The sequence below is a fragment of the Schistocerca americana genome, chromosome 1 (genome assembly GCF_021461395.2).
Source record: "Schistocerca americana isolate TAMUIC-IGC-003095 chromosome 1, iqSchAmer2.1, whole genome shotgun sequence".
In the NCBI taxonomy this organism is placed as follows: domain Eukaryota; kingdom Metazoa; phylum Arthropoda; class Insecta; order Orthoptera; family Acrididae; genus Schistocerca; species Schistocerca americana.
This window is the reverse complement of record NC_060119.1, coordinates 227,094,226-227,115,015: the sequence shown is the minus strand read 5'-3', so window position 1 is coordinate 227,115,015 and position 20,790 is coordinate 227,094,226. Positions and strand designations below refer to the sequence as shown.

The following is a 20,790-nucleotide window of genomic DNA, read 5'->3' as shown; positions in this document are numbered from 1 at the left end:
GGCCCTGCATATGAGAGAACAGTGTTTGAAGTTTTGAGGTTGTGATGATGAAAGATTGGGGCATCATAAATATAAACATAATAATCATCACAATAATAAAATTTATTCATACTTTGACCATTTTGTATAGTGATATAGACAAATTTCTTAGTGACACATATACAGAATGTAGCTATTGTAACATGTAAAAAAATTCCTCTCAGTTATGTATAAAACCAATGAACATATTACGTAATAATAATAATAATAATAATAATTATTATTATTATTATTGTAACGGCCTAGTCCAAGTCTTTCAATTGAACACTATTTCTGCAGCTTGGCGTCTCCCTAACCTACCCCATTTACCCAACCGGAGGAAGGGGACCTACAAAATGGTTCAAATGGCTCTGAGCACTATGGGACTCAACTGCTGAGGTCATTAGCCCCCTAGAACTTAGAACTAGTTAAACCTAACTAACCTAAGGACATCACAAATATCCATGCCCGAGGCAGGATTCGAACCTGCGACCGTAGTGGTCTTGCGGTTCCAGACTGCAGCGCCTTTAACCGCACGGCCACTTCGGCCGGCGGGGACCTACAGTTTAACGTGGAGTCCAAATCTTGCTTAAAGACAGACTGAAAGATTCCGCAGGTCGACCTGGATTCGATACCGCAACCTTTCAGTTTCCACACACACTCTTTACCACTAGCCCTTCACACTCGACAGCTTATGAGGTGTGTAGGACAAGTAATGAGACTGATTTTTTTATGTACCATAGTTTTTTTAAACCACAATGTCTTCCCCTTCAAAGTGAAGTAGTTCCCTTCGGCAGCTATACACCGACGGAGTCGTTGTTCCCTGCCTTTACAGCAGTACTGATAAATACAGACACGGGAGCAGCATTCTTTAGTTGCTTAAGTTGTGATACTGAGCAGAGATTGGGGAACTTCATATGCATCGATTTCGTTGTTCATAAACTATTACTGTTACTTGAAATATAGAATACGATACAAGTAAGATAAATTCTGGGGTCGTCATACACAAGAAAACAGCGTTCTTATATTTTGAACTTGTGGTAATGAGGAGGAGTAGAGGCGTCCAGCATTTATGATTTGTTACTGGTGTTTCAAGGGCGGAATTTGGTACACGGACGATGCAGACTGACGGCCGGAGTGGCCGAGCGGTTCTAGGCGCTAATGTCTGGAACCGCGCGACCGCTGCGGTCGCAGGTTCGAATCCTGCCTCGGGCATGGATGTGTGTGATGTCCTTAGGTTAGTTAGGTTTAAGTAGTTCTAAGTTCTAGGGGACTGTTGACCACAGATGTTGAGTCCCATACTGCTCAGAGCTATTTGAACCATTTTTTCGGCGGGGTCAGGGATTTTCTCTACCTCGTGATGACTGGGTGTTGTGTGATGTCCTTAGGTTAGTTAGGTTTAAGTAGTTCTAAGTTCTAGGGGACCGATGACCGTAGATGTTAAGTCCCATAGTGCTCAGAGCCATTTAAACCATTTTTGTACGATGCAGACTGGCAATAATAACACAGCCGGATTGTCCTGCTGGAATTGCCCGTCGGAATGCGCAGTGGACATGAATGAATGCAGGTGATCAGACAGGATGCTTACGTACGTGTCACCTGTCAGAGTTTTATCTAGACGTATGAGGAGTTCCTTATCATTCCATCTGAACACGCCCCACACCATTACAGAGCTTCCACCAGCTTGAACAGTCCCCTGCTGATATGCAGGGTCCATGGATTCGCGGGGTTGTCTCCATACCTGTACATGTCCATCCGCTCGATAGAATTTGAAACGAGACTCGTGCGACCATGCAACATATTTCCAGTCATCAGCAGTCCAATGTCGGTGTTGACGGGCCCAGGCGAGGCGTAAAGCTTTGAGTCGTGCAGTCATCAATGGTACACGAGTGGGTCTTCGGGATCCGAAAGCCCATATCGATGATGTTTCGTGGAATGGTTAGCACACTGAGACTTGTTGATGACCGAGCATTGAAATTTGAAGCAACTGGCGGAAGGGTTGCCCTTCTGTCACGTTGAGTGATTCTCTTCAGTCGTCGTTGAGCTCGTTCTTGCAGGATCTTTCTCCAGTTGGAGCGATGTCGGAGATTTGATGTTTTACTAGATTCCTGGTATTCACGGTGTACTCGTGAAATGGTCTCACGGGAAAATTCCCTCTTCATCACTACCTCGGAGATGTTGGGTCCCATCGCTGGTGCGCCGACTATACCACCACGATCAAACTCACTTAGATCTTGAGAACCTGCCAATGTAGCAGCAGTAACCGATCTAACAACTGCGCCAGACATTTGTCTTATTTGGGCGTTGCCGACCGCAGCGGCGTATTATGCATGTTTGCATATATATGTATTTAAATACTCATGCCTATATTAGTTTCTTTGGCGCTTCAATGTGTATGCGGGAGAAATGATTGTGAGGTGGAGTACCGCTATAAAAGCATCTCTTCAGCCGTTTGCAAAATGTTAGTGGTATTTCGAGAGCGGAGTTCGCTGCAGGTGAGATGCGCTTTGGCGCCAGTGCTGTGGCGCCAGTGCCAGGTAGTTCCCGGCCAGACACGGGCTGCCCGACGACACTGCTCGGCTCCCTAACGAGGAGCGGAGCACAAAACGGCGAGGTGCGCCGTGCGCTAATGTCTCGCAATTAACGGATTCCGACCGCCGCGTCGGGGCCGCTGCGCGCGCCACCTACTGTTTTAACGAATTATTTTAATTGCGTTCCGCGCGGCGCCGGCAGCGCCGACCCCGGGGACCATTGTGGGGAAGCTCCTGTGTCGCGTTGCTCGCGGAATGCGTGCGAACCCGTCACACGACGCGCAGCTGCTCCTGACTGCTGTTTCCCGTACGTCGGAATTCCATCCACCTTGCTCTGTTCAGGAGAACGGCCCGGTTCGCCCAGCTATCGCGTTCGTGTAGTACGCAGAACAATCCGCGTTACGTGACCTTACTTCTACACTCGCTTTGGTAATTACCTGCATATTATTACGACTGCGACAGCCACGAGGATAGCTTCAATTTGATAAAATTTCTCATTCATTAATATTAGAGATGGGTCCTACCAAGACTGCGACTCACTACTTTTACCACACTTCATAAATGGCGTTGTGAATGGCAGGAGTATCGATAGTATTACTAGGGAAAGAAACAAAAATGGATGTGGAGAGAGAGAATGGGAGTGACGACTTTTTTTTGTTCTTTGTTTTTTGTTTCTTTAGTTGTTTGTTTGGTACGTAATTAGATCCGTGCACTATTTACTGTTAGTCCATTGTGTATTTTATATCACTACAGAATATAAATTGTAGTTTATAAGCAATAAAAATTAGCTGATAGCTTAACTTCTGCGCTTTTATGTAACCTAGCAATTACTTTTGATTCGAGCAAAATGTACATGCAAAAACATAAAAAATATACATAGTTATTGTCGTTCTTTCGTACTTAACAGTACGTTTTCCATTGTGATCAAAGGCAAGAGTTTACTGTTATTATTGGTAAATGCGAAGGTTCTTTATGAATAACAAGAATGGTTCAAATGGCTCTAAGAACTATGAGACTTAACATCTGAGGTCATCAGTCCCCTAGACTTCGAACTACTTAAGCCTAACTAACCTATGGGCATCACACACATCCATGCCCGAGGGAGGATTCGAACCTGCGACCGTAGCAGCAGCACGGTTCCGGATTAAAGCGCCAAGAACCGCTCGGCCACAGCGGCCGGCTATGAATACCAGAATCATGTTTTATATCAGTTCGACGTAGTATTGAAGCAATGTTTGAAAATCTCAGTTTTGCTAAAAATTCTTAAGTAACAGGCCGAAGGACAACTATGTAGAACAAAAATGTTGTAGGTTACCTAGCACTTCATATGCCTTCAGTTTCTAATCGGTTCACCGCTTCCGGCTTTTTTGGAGGAATCTAGTAAGACACTGCTCACATACGTAAAGAAAGCGAACCTTATGGGGTAACACCAGATAGCTGTTCGACACACCTAACGTAAAGGGAATGCGGGTACGACGTGAAATCAAAAACTAGCGCAGTCTGCCCTCACTTCTGGTAGCTGAAGATAGTTTTACAACACCAGTTAATATTCTTTTCTGAACTTGCATAATTCACAGTTCTTAGAGACGTGTTTCAGAACTGTCTTCTCACCAACTCAAATACAAACTAATTTATACGTCCAGCGAGCTGTGAGCTAGTCATCTGTTATTGTATGATCTCATTAGCTTCCGCGAAAAGAATTGTTGCTGAGGATGTACGGCTACAAGTTATTTACATTTACGCAGCAGGGCTACACGAGAACTACGTCGTCTTCCTTCCAAGGATTGCCGTTTAAGGCACCCGTCCTTTTCTGTCACACTTTCGTTTCAGCCACAGTAATCTCTTACGATCCTAGCAGCATTCGTTAGATGCCTGTTGTCATGCATACTTGGAAAGGACTCCGAAACACTTAAAAACTACTGTAGAAATGTTTGCACCACGGTCTTCCACATGATTTCTTTTACACAAACGTTGTATTTTCCTCGAATCCTTCCAACAAACCTAAGCTTTCCCTCCGCCTTTCATGATATAGGTATTACGTGATCGTCTCATATCGTATCACTTTTAAGTATCACATGTAAATACTTATTTTTTATTTGCAAATTTGTGGTAAGGTCTTATGGGACCGGACTGCTGATGTCATCGGTCCCTAACTTTACATACTATTTGTTGTTTTTGTTGTTGTTGTTGTTGTGGTCTCCAGTCCTGAGACTGGTTTGATGCAGCTCTCCATGCTACTCTATCCTGTGCAAGCTTCTTCATCTCCCAGTACCTACTACAACCTACATCCCTCTGAATCTCTTGGCCTTCTTCTACGATTTTTACCCTCCACGCTGCCTTCCAATACTAAATTTGTGATCCCTTGATGCCTCAGAACATGTCCTACCAACCGATCCCTTATTCTAGTCAAATTGTGCCACAAACTCCTCTTCTCCCCAATTCTATTCAACACCTCCTCATTAGTTATGTGATCTACCCATCTAATCTTCAGCGTTCTTCTATAGCACCACATTACGAAAGCTTCTATTCTCGTCTTGTCCAAACTATTTATCGTCCATGTTTCACTTCCATACATGGCTACACTCCATACAAATACTTTCAGAAACGACTCCCTGACACTTAAATCTATACTCGATGTTAACAAATTTCTCTTCTTCAGAAACGCTTTCCTTGTCATTGCCAGTCTACATTTTATATCCTCTCTACTTCGACCACCATCAGTTATTTTTCTGAGCACCATGAGACTTAACATCTGTGGTCATCAGTCCCTAAGAACTTAGAACTACTTAAACCTAACAAACCTATGGACATCACAAACATCCATGCCCGAGGCAGGATTCGAACCTGCGACCGTAGCAGTCGCGCGGTTCCGGACTGAGCGCCTAGAACCGCTAGACCACCGCGGCCGGCTTAACTAAACTCCTTTACTATTTTAAGTGTCTCATTTCCTAATCTAACTGCCTGAGCATCACCTGACTTAATTCGACTACATTCCATTATCCTCGTTTTGCTTTTGTTGATGTTCATCTTATACCCTCCTTTCAAGACAATACCCATTCCGTTCAACTGCTCTTCCAAGTCCTTGTCATCGGCGAACCTCAAAGTTTTTATTTCTTTTCCCTAGATTTTAATACCTACTCCGAATTTTTCTTTTGTTTTCTTCACTGGTTTCCCAATATACAGATTGAATAACATCGGGGAGACGCTACAACCCTCTCTCACTCCCTTCCCAACCACTGCTTCCCTTTCATGTCCCTCGACTCTTATAACTGCCATCTGGTTTCTGTACAAATTGTAAATAGCCTTTCGCTCCCTGTATTTTACCCCTGACACCTTTAGAATTTGAAAGAGAGTATTCCAGTCAACATTGACAAAAGCTTTCTCTGAGTCTACAAACGCTAGAAACGTAGGTTTGCCTTTCCTTAATCTTTCTTCTAAGATAAGTCGTAGGGTCAGTATTGCCTCACGTGTTCCAATGTTTCTACGGAATCCAAACTGATCTTCCCCGAGGTCGGCTTCTACCAGTTTTTCCATTCGTCTGTAAAGAATACGCGTTAGTATTTTGCAGCTGTGACTTATTAAACTTATAGTTCGGTAATTTTCACATCTGTCGACACCTGTTTTCTTTGGGATTGGAATTATTATATTCTTCTTGAAGTCTGAGGGTATTTCGCCTGTCTCATACATCTTGCTCACCAGATGATAGAGTTTTGTCAGGACTGGATCTCCCAAGGCTGTCAGTAGTTCTAATGGAATGTTGTCTACTCCTGGGGCCTTGTTTCGACTTTGATCTTTCAGTGCTCTGGCAAGCTGTTCACGCAGTATCATATCTCCCATTTCAACTTCATCTACATTCTCTTCCATTTCCATAATACTCTTCTCAAGTACATCGCCCTTGTATAGACCCTCTATATACTCCTTCCACCTTTCTGCTTTCCCTTCTTTGCTTAGAAGTTTTTAATCGAACTTGAACGTATTCATGCTAATGGACGACACACACACCCGTGCCCGAGGGAGGACTCGAACCTCCGACGGGGGCTGCCGCGCGGACCGTAACAAGGCGCCTTTGATCGCGCGGCTACCGCGCGCGGCCTAATTTTTTACATGGTCAAGATATAGACAACTCATCTTGTAATCAGATGAGCACCCTGATCCACTGGATAAGGACTTTCTCCACATGAAACAATAGGCCATTGAAGCAGGATCTACATTTACATCTAATCAACATACGTTCTCCGCAAGCCACCCTGCAGTACATAGCGGAGGGTAAAACATGCCATTGCGTTTCCTGTTCCACTCTCAAATGGAGCGGGGGGAAAAACTACTATCTGTATGCTTTTGTACGATCCCGGTTTTCTTTCATCTTGTTTTCGTTGTGCGTCTGTGGCAGCAGAATTGGCCTGCAGTCCGTTGTAAATGGAGCTTCTCTAATATTTCTGAATAGTGTTTAGCGAAAAGAATTCTTCTTCCCACCAGAGATTCCCATTTGACTTCAAGGAGCATTTCTGTAATACTTGCGTACTGACAAAATGTCGGTAACAAATCTGGCATCAAGCCTCTGAATTACTTCGTCCTATCCGTCAGATCACTTATGTATATAGAGAAAAAGAGCAGTCCTGTCACACCTCAGTGGGACAATACTGGTAACGCGTCATCCGGGATACAGTAATTGGTTCTATTGTTTAGAAATTGTTGGAGCCCCTCACATACCTGGGAACCTGTTCCGTATGTTCTGACATTCGTGGGGCACTGTGTAGAACGCTTTTCGGAAATACAGGGTGTCCGTAAATTATCTTTGCAACTTAAGACTGTAATACCTTTAAAAATATACAAGACATTAACAAGTGGTTATAAACATATGACACGTCAGTGTGTGCTCCGTCAGTGGCACGTATTATGTCTAGTCTCTCCGCCTACGATTTAAGATCTCCAAGGAGACGTGTTCAAATGGATTATGAATGCGTGACTTCAAGTCCTGTAGGTAAGGTTCAATACACCAGATCCTTTACAAAACTTCAGAGGAAGGAGTCTAGCGTTGTGAGGTTAGGGTATCGCGGCGGACATCGAATTGGACCATATCGCCCAGTCCACCTATCTAGAAACTGTCGGCCATTTAGGGACCAGCAGGGTGATACTCCGCCCTGCTGGAATATGATAACAGGTTGCAGGTGCTCCAATTGTGGCACAGCGAAACACCACCACTGGCGGCAGACCCGATGAAAACAATGGATCACTGAAGCAATTGTGCATCAGTCCCCAACAAACATTGACCTTGGGACTGTCTCTTTCCATTTCAAGTGCAACATGAGGATGCTATGGCAGTTCAGTTTACGTGATACATGAAATGTTGCCTCATCGAAGAAACAAATTATCCAAAAAGTCGTTGTTTGCGTCAGTCTTGCGCAGCAAATCCACTGCAAACTGTGCCCACTGAGATTTGTCTCTACGCTTTAATATCTAAAGCACCTTGTAAGAATATAGCCATAACCCCTTATGCAAGACAGTGTCCATTGTTGATCTTCTCATTTCGAGTTCTCTAGCCAACTTACGAACCGATTTTGTCGGACTCCTTGAAAGTGCCTGCCATACCTTGCCCACGTCGGCGCCTGAACAGATCGGCGACCCGCCCCCTTTTTATGGAGAACACTACCTGTTTCCATAAATGACGTATGACAAGCCCGAATAGGTGGTCGAGACGGCGGTTGCCTTCCATACAGTGTTCGACAGTTTCCTTGCACTTCGTGTCGGACGTCGTCTGGATGAAGAACGTCCCACACTCATATTTGACCTGTGGAGTCCATATTGTATCAGGTTTCCAAGTTGAATTTTGTGCCAAAATTGCTTCACCTGGAAGTTATAAAAACTTTATGAGGTATCTTATTACTTGCTGGATGAAAACCATTTGTTAATATCTAGTATAGTTTTAAAGTTATTAAGGTATTAAGTTATAAAGGTAATTTATGGAAACTTTTTTATATGAATATGGAATCTGCCTGTTGCGCGTCATCCACGATTTACAGGGTATCGTGCAAGAAATGGGTAAGCTGAGCTAAGCACGAGTGATGATTTTTAGATGTAGGAGGAGTAGGAGGAAAAGAGAAAGTGAAGAGAAGGAGAAGTTATTTTATTTTAATTTGTGGTAAGGTTCTGTGGGACCAAACTACTGAGTTCATCGGTCCCTACGCTTACTCACTAATTAAACTAACTTAAACTAAATTACGCAGGACAACACAGACACACCCACGCCCGAGGGAGGACTCAAACATCCGACAGGGGAGCCCCGCGAACCGTGACAAGACGCCTCAGACCGAGAACGAGGACACAAACTATTTCAATGTTGTCTCGTAACTGCTGACGAACAGAGTAAGGCATTAGGTAACTGCAGTGTCGTGTTGATTCGTGTTATCAGCGTGTGACGCTCGCTCCGTTTTGTGTTGCAGGTGTGCGGAAAGGTGTTTGGCAACGCGTCGGCGCTGGCCAAGCACAAGCTGACGCACAGCGACGAGCGGAAGTACGTCTGCGGCATGTGCGGGAAGGCGTTTAAGCGCCAGGACCACCTGTGAGTCGGCAGCGCCGCGCCACGCCCATGCTGTCCCTACGCCACTGCCCCTGGTACCCAGCAACCAGCGCTGCGCGCAGCTCGCGTGCCGATGCCCTGAGAACGCACCCCGCGCGCAGCCGTAGGGTGATACCAGTGTCCTGAGAACGTCACCTACTCTCACCAACTCCAGCGCTGGCTGACTAGTAGTTTTAATCTTCTGCCTGTACCAGTAGTAGCTTCCAGGGCTGTACTTAGCATTTGTAGAACCCTAGGCTGTTCCTGTGATGAGGGCCCTACCAGGCGAAATTTTCTGAAAGCTAAGCTGCAAAAATAGCATCTGAGAGCGAGTTTCTGATTAAAAGTTCATAACGCACCATTTACAGTTCATTATATGAATGTATGAAGTTTGCTATACAATTTATGACTCAATAAATTTACGAAATTAAAAAATTAAAAGAATTTCAATCATAAGGACATTCTGTTCGATTCGTTAACATTGCTACAGTCAGAATCACAGAAAAAAGGTCAAAGACATGTGACTCATGAACACTGAAAAATCAGTATTTCAAGTTTTTGAATAACGTAATGTAATATTAAGTAATGTTTGTTAGGCAAATGCAAGACAGCATAAGGAATGTATCAACCAATCATATTTTTCCCATATTTAATTCAAATAACGTACTTTTACCAATCTTAAAGTGAAACTTTTAAATGTCATTGGCTAATCGGTTTGCGTCTATGCTTCATACTAATAAAGCTATACTTGTAATATCTTCATGACGTAGATGTCTTAGAAACAGCACATCCAGTAGCGAGCGAAGCCTGAATATTGAACCTGACAGATAGCTGAATTGCTTACTCGCCAGACAAGCTCAGAGTAACATCATTTAACTGTACATGACAAGTTTCCAATGTACAATAATTTACAGAGGGACTACGTAACCCAACTATGTAAAGGTTAAGGTAATAACAACAACAAACAAAAACTGTTTTTATCCATATTTCGTTAGAATAACTGTTGCTTAAAACATTCTAGCATTTTACAGAACTAAATGAATGTACTCGATGACGATGGCACAAAGGTGCTGAAACATAATTTCGGTTTTTGTAAAACACAGTTATTTGCGTAGCAGGCGGATCTGAAATCCAGTAATGGAGCCTATCTTGTAACATGTATGTTCCAAGTCTGGTTTTGATCTAGCCGAGTAATGAAAACGACATTTTCCCACTTTTGTTTGTGATCATAAGTGACAAGTACATTCGTAGAATAACCTTGATGTTAGGAAAACGGTCTTTGAGATTTTATTGAAATGGCAGATGGAGAAGATCGGTTTGCCTCGAAATCTAAGTCATTTCAAACGACCAAAATCGTCCTACATTATTTTAAGCGTCTTGGTGCTTGTCCAAAGTGAAGTGCCACGCATTGAACGGCAATTTGACGCGAGCGAGCGCCAGGTTTGAGAGTGACTGTTGGCTTAATTCATGTCGGCTGTCCACTGCGATATTCAGCGGAACAAGCCCGTACAACATAATTACGTCGACGTCTCTCACGATTTCAATGGGCCCCGCACCAAGCTATTTACACAAAAAGTCTTCATTTTAATTTTTTGTCGTCCGGTCGCCCTGATAGGACACGGCCCTGGTACCTTGCCAGACACTTAACAGCTTTCTCACAGAGATCACAGTTTCAACGCATTGAAGAAGTTATCTGTGTACAATACGCTTGATACTACGATAGAATATGTGATCTTGATTCTATGAAAGAATATGTGAGCCACAATGGAATATCAAAACGGCTCCAATAGTTAGCTTCAAAGTAACTGAGATTATTTATTACAAAGTAGTAGTAAATGAGAATAAAAGTCACAGAATGGATGGACAGGAATGTATATTATAACTGAGACCACACCGATTTACTGTCAGAACGTAAGACTGTCATTAATTCCCCATATCCACAAATATGCTACAAGATACCGCTCAGTATATCACGGAGGATAGCTCATTCTGCTGCCATTCAGTCTATTTCCCCATCACTTTGCGGGAACGATAACTGTTTGCCTCCTTCTGTATACACAGTAACCACTGTCACTAACAATTTGTCCATTTTATTTGGACTGTTGAGCTCCGTGGCCGTGGATAATGATATTTCACTGTTGCTGTATTTTCACAGTGAAATATCAGAAAATCACTGTCACCTTTCCTTATGGCGTCGTCATCTGGCATGAGAATTAAGATACTAAAGGGTAGGATACTGTCTTGTTACCAACGTTCAATGCGTCGTTTTTACCATTTTCCTGACCAATTTTGTATATGCTATTCATGATCACCCTATTAGCACAAAAAATTTGATCGAAACTGCCGGTCTACCTCGTCTTACTTTTATCATGATTACAGATTGTCCCAAATTATTTCGAGGCGAAAGAATCCGAAACGGTACTTTCAGGTAAGGAACTGCACATCAGATTGGAGTGACTTGTTTTTTTATTGAAATAAACATTTATTGAAATGAAACATTTACGTCTTGCAGCTTAAGCTCATAAACCGCCTTTCTCATTACGCGTCTTAAATGTTGCATAATTTTTTGTTCCACTCTCTCTCAAATACCTGTTGTTTGTCGTACAATGACACAGTTTACACAGGGGCTTCATCCATGGACGTCTCCGTGTAACTCCATACGGAAAAGTCCTGCACGGACATATTGCAGACGGATGTGTATTGTTTTTCAAGGTAGGGCCACCCTCATCGATTCAGAAACTTAGGTAGTCTACAAACACCTGCCTCGCGAACCTACTTCATTCATGACGTCGTCGTTATTGTTGTGTGGTTGTCTTCAGTCGGCAGACTACTTTGACGCAACTCATCACACTAGTTCATCCCGTGCAAGTCTCTTGTCTCTGGTTCCAACATCTATTTCAAATTGTTTTCCAAGTTTGAGCCTTGGTCTCACTCTAAAGTTTCACCCACCTCTTAGCGCTTCCCCATATTATGTCCTACCAACCGATACCTCGTATTAGCCAAGTTAGTTAGTTTCAGTTTCCATGGATAATTTTGCACGATAAGTCGTAATGATGTGTAACGAGTTGTTATACACTCACATCACAAATGAATTTGTACATATGGTTACAGGCTGAACATTCTTAAAACTTTTTTTTAAAGAAAAAGATACGCAGATGTTAGTAGTTACTACCCACCAAATTTTTAAACATTACAATAATAGAAATTCATCTGCGGAATAGAAGGAATAGTTGTGCCGTCAGCTTCTTTCTTCCCCAATTGGATTCAGTTCCTCCTTATTAGTTAGTCGATCTACCAGTCAAATCTTCATCATTATTCTGTAGCAGCAAGTTTATCTTCCGTACAAGGCTAAACTCCAGAAAAATACCTTGAGAAGAGAACTCTTGATACTTAAATTAATATTCGATGTAAATAAATTTCTCTTTGTATGAAATACGCATACTATTGTAATCATAGTCCTCTATAGCTGCTTGTTAATATACTTTCTATTTATTTTACCAGTTTCGAGCATAGCTCATTTTCAGATGGTACACTAAAAGATCGTAAATGCCGTTTTTCTAATATCTTGTCGCCCAAATATTAAAGCTCGTCTACTGTATTTTACGGACTACAAGACGCATATTTTTGTTCGAAAAATTGCTACCAAAATTCAGTTGCGTCTTATACTCGAAATTGATATCAAAAAGTCCAGCGTTTGATTTAAAATAGCCATATATTCAATCCCGCGGGAAAGCTCTATCTGGCAGCATTGGATTCAACTGGCAACAGCAGTGCACCGATTTGACGAACATGAGTTGTGGAGATTCACAAGCCTGTTAACACTGCCTCTCTCCCGCCCCGCCATCACAAATCCAGAACACTGTTTAGCCTATGATCTTTTATTGTAGTCTATGGTGCCGGTGAACTTCAATTGAAGGTGATTTATATTATCAGTATCAGGATATTATTTTTGTTAGTAGCTAATTACGTAATGGAAAAAATGAAAAGTATTCATATGATGCGGGCTATAAATTGAATGTGCAGAAGAATTGAATATGCAGAAGAAAACAGAGCAGCTGACTGGCATTTTGCCGGGCTCTGTGGCAGAGCGGTTCTAGGCGCTTCAGTCCGAAATCGCGTGACAGCTACGGTCGCAGGTTTGAATCCTGCCTCGGGCTTGGATGTTTGTGATGTCTTTAGGTTAGTTAGGTTTAAGTAGTTCTAGGGGACTGATGACCTCAGTTGTTAAGTCCCATAGTGCTCAGAGCCATTTGAACCTTTTGAATGGCATTTCGGCCCTCCACAAACAGAAAAAATCATAGCTATTGGCAGGCTAGTAAAGAAGAACTGAAAAAAAGGGGAAGACTAAATGTGCAGATAGAGGACCGAATGCAAAATGGCCAAAACTAGAAGATGACGTATTGAAATGGATTCAAGGCCACTGTCAAAATGGTACTGGAATTAATTCAAAAATCATTCATGTACATCTCGTAAGTTAGCGCTGCAGTGGAACTTAACACACTTTAGCGGTGGAGTTGGTTAGTTCTTCAGGTTTAGGAAGCGTCTTCGGCTTAGCATGCGAAAATGCCACGAGAGTATGAAGGGAAAGTATTATCTTTCCATCGTTTTGTTATTCAACATCGAAAGAAAGCCAGTGAGGAACCAAGCCAAATAGGGAATATGGCCGAAACTCCTCTGACATGATGTGCCGAGTAACAGAACTGCTGCCATGAAAGGTGCTAAAATTGTAACTAAAAAAATAAGTGAACATGAAAAGATACACTACACTGCTTTCCTTTCATGTTGTGCTGACGATACTGTTAACCCAATAGTCATTTTCAAGTGCAAAACAATGCCAGATCCTTCAGAAATACCGCCAAGTGGTATTGTTCACACATGACAAGGGCTGGATGGACTAGGATGTTACGAAATTATTGATTAACATGGTGTGGGAGAGAAGGAAAGGCGCTTTATTGAAGAAGATTTCTCTTCATGTGCAGGATCAGTTTAGCAGTCATTTGAAAAATTCTGTGAAAGAGAAAATGAGACAGATACCTTAAAGAAATAGCTTATTGTTATCTCGTGAGGACTTATTTCACAGCTGCAACCTCTTGATGTCTCGATAAATAAACTATACTAAGTGTATATCAGAGAGGAATGGAACAAGTGGATGATAGATAAAACCCAAAATGAATTCACGCCGAAGGAATCTTTAAAACGACGTACAATCAAGCAAGTGTGTCAGTATATAAAACAGCCATTATCTAGAGTGGGAGAAGACATTATTGTTAAATCTTTCAAGAAGTGCGACTTAAGTAACGGTCCCTACGGCAATGAAGACCATGTTATATATGAAGAAGACAATGAGGACGACGAAGAGGAAGAAGAAAGCTCAGATGACGATTTTCAGGGATTTTAAAGGTTATTTTGGTTTTAAAAACAACGAATTTTTAAGTCTAGCTTTTCAATCTAATAATAAAAATGTTATTGTTTAAAATATAGTCCTTAAAATACGGTACTTCTTTCACTGTCACATTTTGTAATGTAATTTCCTCACCATCGCCCGATTTAGTTCGACACCATTCCATTACCATTGTTTTACTTTTATTAATGTTCGTCGTATAATCAAGACGCTATCCACTCCCTTCAACTCCTCTTCTAAGTCCATTGCAATCTTTAACACAATTATATTGTAACAAGCAAAGCACAAAGTTATTTCTTCTCCTTAAACTTTAAATCAGCTGCCAAGTTTCTATTTGGTTCTCTTCAAACCGTGCTCAATGTACAGAGTGATTATCATCGGGGACAGGCTAGAGCTCTGTCTCGATCCTTTCTCAACTATCGCTTTTCTTTGATCTACTTCGACTCTTGGAACTTCAGTCTGGCTTCCGTATGGACTATAGATAATTTTTCGTTCCCTGGGCTTTATCCCTGTTACCTTGAAAATTTCGAGAGTGGTAGTCAACATTGTCGAAAACATTTCACTAAATATACTAATGTATAAATGTAAATTTGCCTTTCTTTCAAGATATCTTCTAAATTAATTCAAAGACTCAATATTACCTTGCGTGTTCATACATTTCTGTGGAACCAAAAATCATTCCCAATGTCGGTCTCCATCTATTTTTCCCTTCTGCTGTAAATAATTTGTATCCATAATGAATTATTAATTCACACTTGCTACAACCTGCCTTTTTTCCAATTCTTGTAACTGCATCCTTCCTGTAGTGTAAGAGCATTTCGCTTGTCTGAAGACCTGGTAGAGTGAAATATTTATTTGGCCAGTGATTCCTTGTTTCTCAGCAGTGTGTGTAACTTAGAATCATAAATATTATGGATACCTAATTCGTGAATCTTGGTGAACTTATCATACGAAAAACAAGGATGGCGAAGTCGGGTCGTAGAATTTTTGGGTCGCAGAATTTTTTCCCTGAGCTATAACTGTAAGGATACTGAAAGACTGCGTGACAGTACGAGACAGAAGCGCTCCCAAATTCTTTAAACTTCTAGGTTCTCCACAAACTTTCCGTTCGTAATTGCACATCTTGGAGTTTCCATGTAACTCGTGGGCTGCGTCAAAGTGATGCTGGTCTACAGCACAACTTGCTTTCTCGGCGAACGCCTAATAAGATCCACGTATGCAACTCGCAGTACATTTGCTTCTCCCCTGTATCGCCGTCAAAACAAAACGTTTGCGACACCTTCTTATTACACGATACTACCGTAGCAGCACTTGTTCTGTTATCGACTATGTGCTTCTTGTTTACGCCTGGAAACAAATGGGCACAAAGGAACTTGTGATAATGAGCTCTGATGAAGTATGGCTATAACACAGTCAGATTTCATTCCACTTACATCCCTAGGGACTCCATTTACGCATTTTAATCGTTATAACCCTCTCTAGAAGTTCCATTCAAGAAGAGATAGTTGCGTATAATTACCTTGTAAGAGAAAGAGAAACGTACGCCACTTTTCACACAATAACTGTGAAAGTTACTGTCACGATATCTAGAACGACCATGTAAAAGCACGTGTTTTCTTAATAACCTCATGTACCGCACATCGTAAGAGCAGATGATTGTTTGTCATCCTTTTTTATAAGTTATGAAATAATTACTCTATTTTAACCCGCTACGCGATTCTCAAGTATCAGGGGACATTGATAATCTCTTAATAATGATAAGTGTAAATATAATTATAACTCAAGAAGAATTACTTACGAGATTGAATAAAAATGCAGTTCACATCTATGAAACCGAAAGAGCTTAACACGCAAGAAATTCAGACATGTATGTCTACATGCGTATTAAAAAAAGGAACGATACAGCTTTTGTTAGATTCATTGTGGATTTCGGTTATTAGGAGGCCTCTTGCCCAAATCATCACCTCGGTTTTTGGAAGTATTTTATGTGGATGAGAGAGTTCTAAATAACGGTAGAAATGTTTCGAGAACATTATAATTTGCTCTTTACGTTACAGTTAGAATGTATGCGTTAATGAATAGTAGTTAATTCATTTTTACGCCTCTATTACAGCCATTAGTAACAGGACAGTGCCTGGGCTGGCATTGGCCTCCTTCCCGCCAACACAGGGCCCTCACTGACACCCACGCAAAACCAGCTTTTATCAGAAAACACAATAGACCTCGGCCCTGCCCTTCAGTGAGGTCTCGCTTGACACCACTGAAGTCGCAGTTGGTGATGGCTTTTGGGCAGTGTAATGTACCCTACCAGGGCGTGTGGCTCGGAGCTGTCCTTGAAGTAACAGATGGGTATCAGTGCGTTGTGTCACTGTGGTGCCAGCTGCTGCTTAAATTGCTGCTGCAGATGCGGTACGATGGGACGGAACCATGGCCTTCCCTGTCGGTAGTGCTACGAGTTCGTCCAAAGCCCTGTCTTCTTGCGGCCATATACGAGGGCAGTTCAATAAGTAATGCAACACATTTTTTTTCTCGGCCAATTTTGGTTGAAAAAACCGGAAATTTCTTGTGGAATATTTTCAAACATTCCCGCTTCGTCTCGTATAGTTTCATTGACTTCCGATTGGTGGCAGCGCTGTACGGAGCTGTTAAAATGGCATCTGTAACGGATGTGCGTTGCAAACAACGGGCAGTGATCGAGTTTCTTTTGGCGGAAAACCAGGGCATCTCAGATAGTCATAGGCGCTTGCAGAATGTCTACGGTGATCTGGCAGTGGACAAAAGCACGGTGAGTCGTTGGGCAAAGCGTGTGTCATCATCGCCGCAAGGTCAAGCAAGACCGTCTGATCTCCCGCGTGCGGGCCGGCCGTGCACAGCTGTGACTCCTGCAATGCGGAGCGTGCGAACACACTCGTTCGAGATGATCGACGGAACACCATCAAACAACTCAATGCTCAACTTGACATCTCTGTTGGTAGTGCTGTCACAATTGTTCACCAGTTGGGATATTCAAAGGTTTGTTCCCGCTGGGCCCCTCGTTGTCTAACCGAACACCATAAAGAGCAAAGGAGAACCATCTGTGCGGAATTTGCTTGCTCGTCATGTGGCTGAGGGTGACAATTTCTTGTCAAAGATTGTTACAGGCGATGAAACATGGGTTCATCACTTCCAACCTGAAACAAAACGGCAATCAATGGAGTGGTGCCACACCCACTCCCCTACCAAGAAAAAGTTTAAAGCCATACCCTCAGCCGGTAAAGTCATGGTTACAGTCTTCTGGGACGCTGAAGGGGTTATTCTATTCGATGTCCTTCCCCATGGTCAAAAGATCAACTCTGAAGTGTATTGTGCTACTCTTCAGAAATTGAAGAAACGACTTCAGCGTGTTCGTAGGCACAAAAATCTGAACGAACTTCTCCTTCTTCATGACAACGCAAGACCTCACACAAGTCTTTGCACCCGAGAGGAGCTCACAAAACTTCAGTGGACTGTTCTTCCTCATGCACCCTACAGCCCCAATCTCGCACCGTCGGATTTCCATATGTTTGGCCCAATGAAGGACGCAATCCGTGGGAGGCACTACGCGGATGATGAAGAAGTTATTGATGCAGTACGACGTTGGCTCCGACATCGACCAGTGGAATGGTACCGTGCAGGCATACAGGTCCTCATTTCAAGGTGGCGTAAGGCCGTAGCATTGAATGGAGATTACGTTGAAAAATAGTGTTGTGTAGCTAAAAGATTGGGGAATAACCTGGTGTATTTCAATGCTGAATAAAACAACCCCTGTTTCAGAAAAAAATGTGTTGCATTACTTATTGAACTGCCCTCGTATTCTCGTGACCACAGGTGCCAGCACCCATGTACAGTGGCTACATTTCTGCCAAGCCTTTGTGCACTATCACAGAAGGAACATGCAGTTTCTAGTAGTTCTGTTGCACGATCTCGTCCAAAGTCTGTGAGGTGATGATAATGGCGTCTTTCACTCCCTTAAGAGCATTCTTGACTAACATCAGCTCAACACGTCCTGTCCCGAAAGGTAACTAACGTTCACGACAGTTGTAGAGTGTATTTAAGGGAGACCTGCGGCTTTTCGCGGATGATGCTGTAGTATATAGAGAAGTTGCAGCATTATAAAATTGCAGCGAAATGCAGGAAGATCTGCAGCGGATAGGCACTTGGTGCAGGGAGTGGCAACTGACCCGTAACATAGACAAATGTTATTTATTGCGAATACATAGAAAGAAGGATCCTTTATTGTATGATTATATGATAGCGGAACAAACACTGGTAGCAGTTACTTCTGTAAAATATGTGGGAGTAAGCGTACGGAACGATTTGAAGTGGAATGATCATATAAAATTAATTGTTGGTAAGGTGGGTGCGAGGTTGAGATTCATTGGGAGAGTCGTTAGAAAATGTAGTCCATCAACAAAGGAGGTGGCTTACAAAACTCTCGTTCGACCTATAGCTCATCAGTGTGGGATCCGTACCAGGTCGGGTTGACAGAGGAGACAGAGAAGATCCAAAGAAGAGCGGCGCGTTTCGTCACAGGGTTATTTGGTAAGCGTGAAAGGCGCTCTGCATCGCGGTGTAGCTTACTGTCCAGGTTTCGAGAGAGTGCGTTTCTGGGTGAGGTATCGAATATATTGCTTCCCTCTACTTATACCTCCCGAGGAGATCAGGAATGTAAAATTAGAGAGATTCGAGCGCGCACGGAGGCTTTCCGGCAGTCGTTCTTCCCGCGAACCATAGGCGACTCGAACAGGAAAGGCAGGTAATGACAGTGGCATGTAAAGTGCCCTCCGCCACACACCGTTGGGTGGCTTGCGGAGTATAAATGTAGATGTAGATGTAGACTTGATTTGGGTGCTCATAGTGCCGCTGCTAGGACCACTCTTATGCGACGGCGGCCGTTGTGATCGAGCGGTTCTAGGCGCTTCAGTCCGGAATCGCGCTGCTCCTACGGTCGCAGGTTCGAGTTCTGCCTCGGGCTTGGATGTGTGTGATGGCCTTACGTTCGTTAGGTTTAAGTATTTCTAAGTCTAGGGGGCTGATGACCTTAGATGTTTAAGTCCCATAGTGCTTAGAACCATTTGAACCATTTTCTTATGCGAATGGCATGAAGTTTGAATAGAGCTCATCTTTTAGATGTGGAAACATGCCTACAAAGTTTCGCTTATGTCGCGCAACTCCTTCTTGGTACTGTGATTTTTTTTCCCGTTATTGTACAAGTGACTGCCACAGCTGTGACGTCCACCGATTGTGGAGCGTCAGATGACCCCCCCCCCCCCCCCCCCCCCCCCCCCCCGGTACCAGCTCTGCATCAACAACAGCACTGCAAAGCGACCATTGTGCTCTTTTAAGCGGGCGATTAATATTTCGTCCGGTGAGATTACTTGGCAACGGCGTGTTGTGAGAGCGATAGCAGGTTCCGAGCGCAACGGCAGATGTACTGACGTCGTTGGGAATGCCAGCGCGTCGACAGCAGAGGGGGCGCGCGGGACCGCAGGTGCATTTTTCGCGAGCCGGCCTAATTGCAGGCCCAACAAATTACGGAACTTTAGTGGGCGCGCGCCGCCGCGTCCTCCGCTCGCTTCTCAAACAACTTTGTAAATGCAACGCAATTACCAGCGCCGGGCTTTCGAATCTTAATTTCACCGAAGTAACGCAATTAAAGCCGGCCGATAGTGTATCCTTAACGCTGCAAATCAAATTAAACAAAAGCCGGCGGGCGTCTCCCTGGCGCTCTCAAAAAGTTTGCCCGCAGGCCCAGCTGTCTTCAGACTCGCGGATGGCTCCTTTCCCTCCCCCCCCCCCCCCCACATCCACCCCCTCACCCACCAGCGCCCTCGCGCTGACGCAGCTACAGCTGCGGCAGAAGCTGCAGACCCATTACGCGACAGCGACTAATAATCAGCTTATTCCGGATTTGTTGCCGGCGGAGAATGCTTTGATATATACGCTCGCCAGCTGCTGACGTCCGCGGTAAATTGAGTGTGGCGTGCGCTTCTGGGTACCGACTCTACTGTGGACCGGCGGTTGCTAATGCGTCTGCACGCAGGCGCCCGCTTTCTGTCCCTCAGGTCGCGCTAATTTTGTCCCTCGTACGTTCCCGCGCTGCGAGCTAGTGCTTTTTTGCACCAAGCTTCCCGTACGTCGTATGAGCATACATTTCACCTCCAGCAGAAACGTGCAGTGTGTATGTAACATCTACATTTACAAATGTACTCTTCAAGCCACTGCCTAGGCATGGCAGAGGGTACATCGCACCAAGATTATAAGTT

At 43.4% G+C, this 20,790-nt stretch overlaps 1 protein-coding gene across 1 annotated transcript in view; it reads left to right on the top strand.

Moving 5' to 3' along the window:
- Positions 1-20,790, top strand: part of LOC124621499 (protein sister of odd and bowel-like) — a 576,924-nt gene that overhangs the window by 479,501 nt on the left and 76,633 nt on the right. Inside the window, exon 5 of the mRNA XM_047147149.1 lies at positions 8,990-9,108. Coding sequence (XP_047003105.1) covers positions 8,990-9,108 — 119 coding nt within the window. The remainder of the gene's footprint in view (positions 1-8,989; positions 9,109-20,790) is intronic.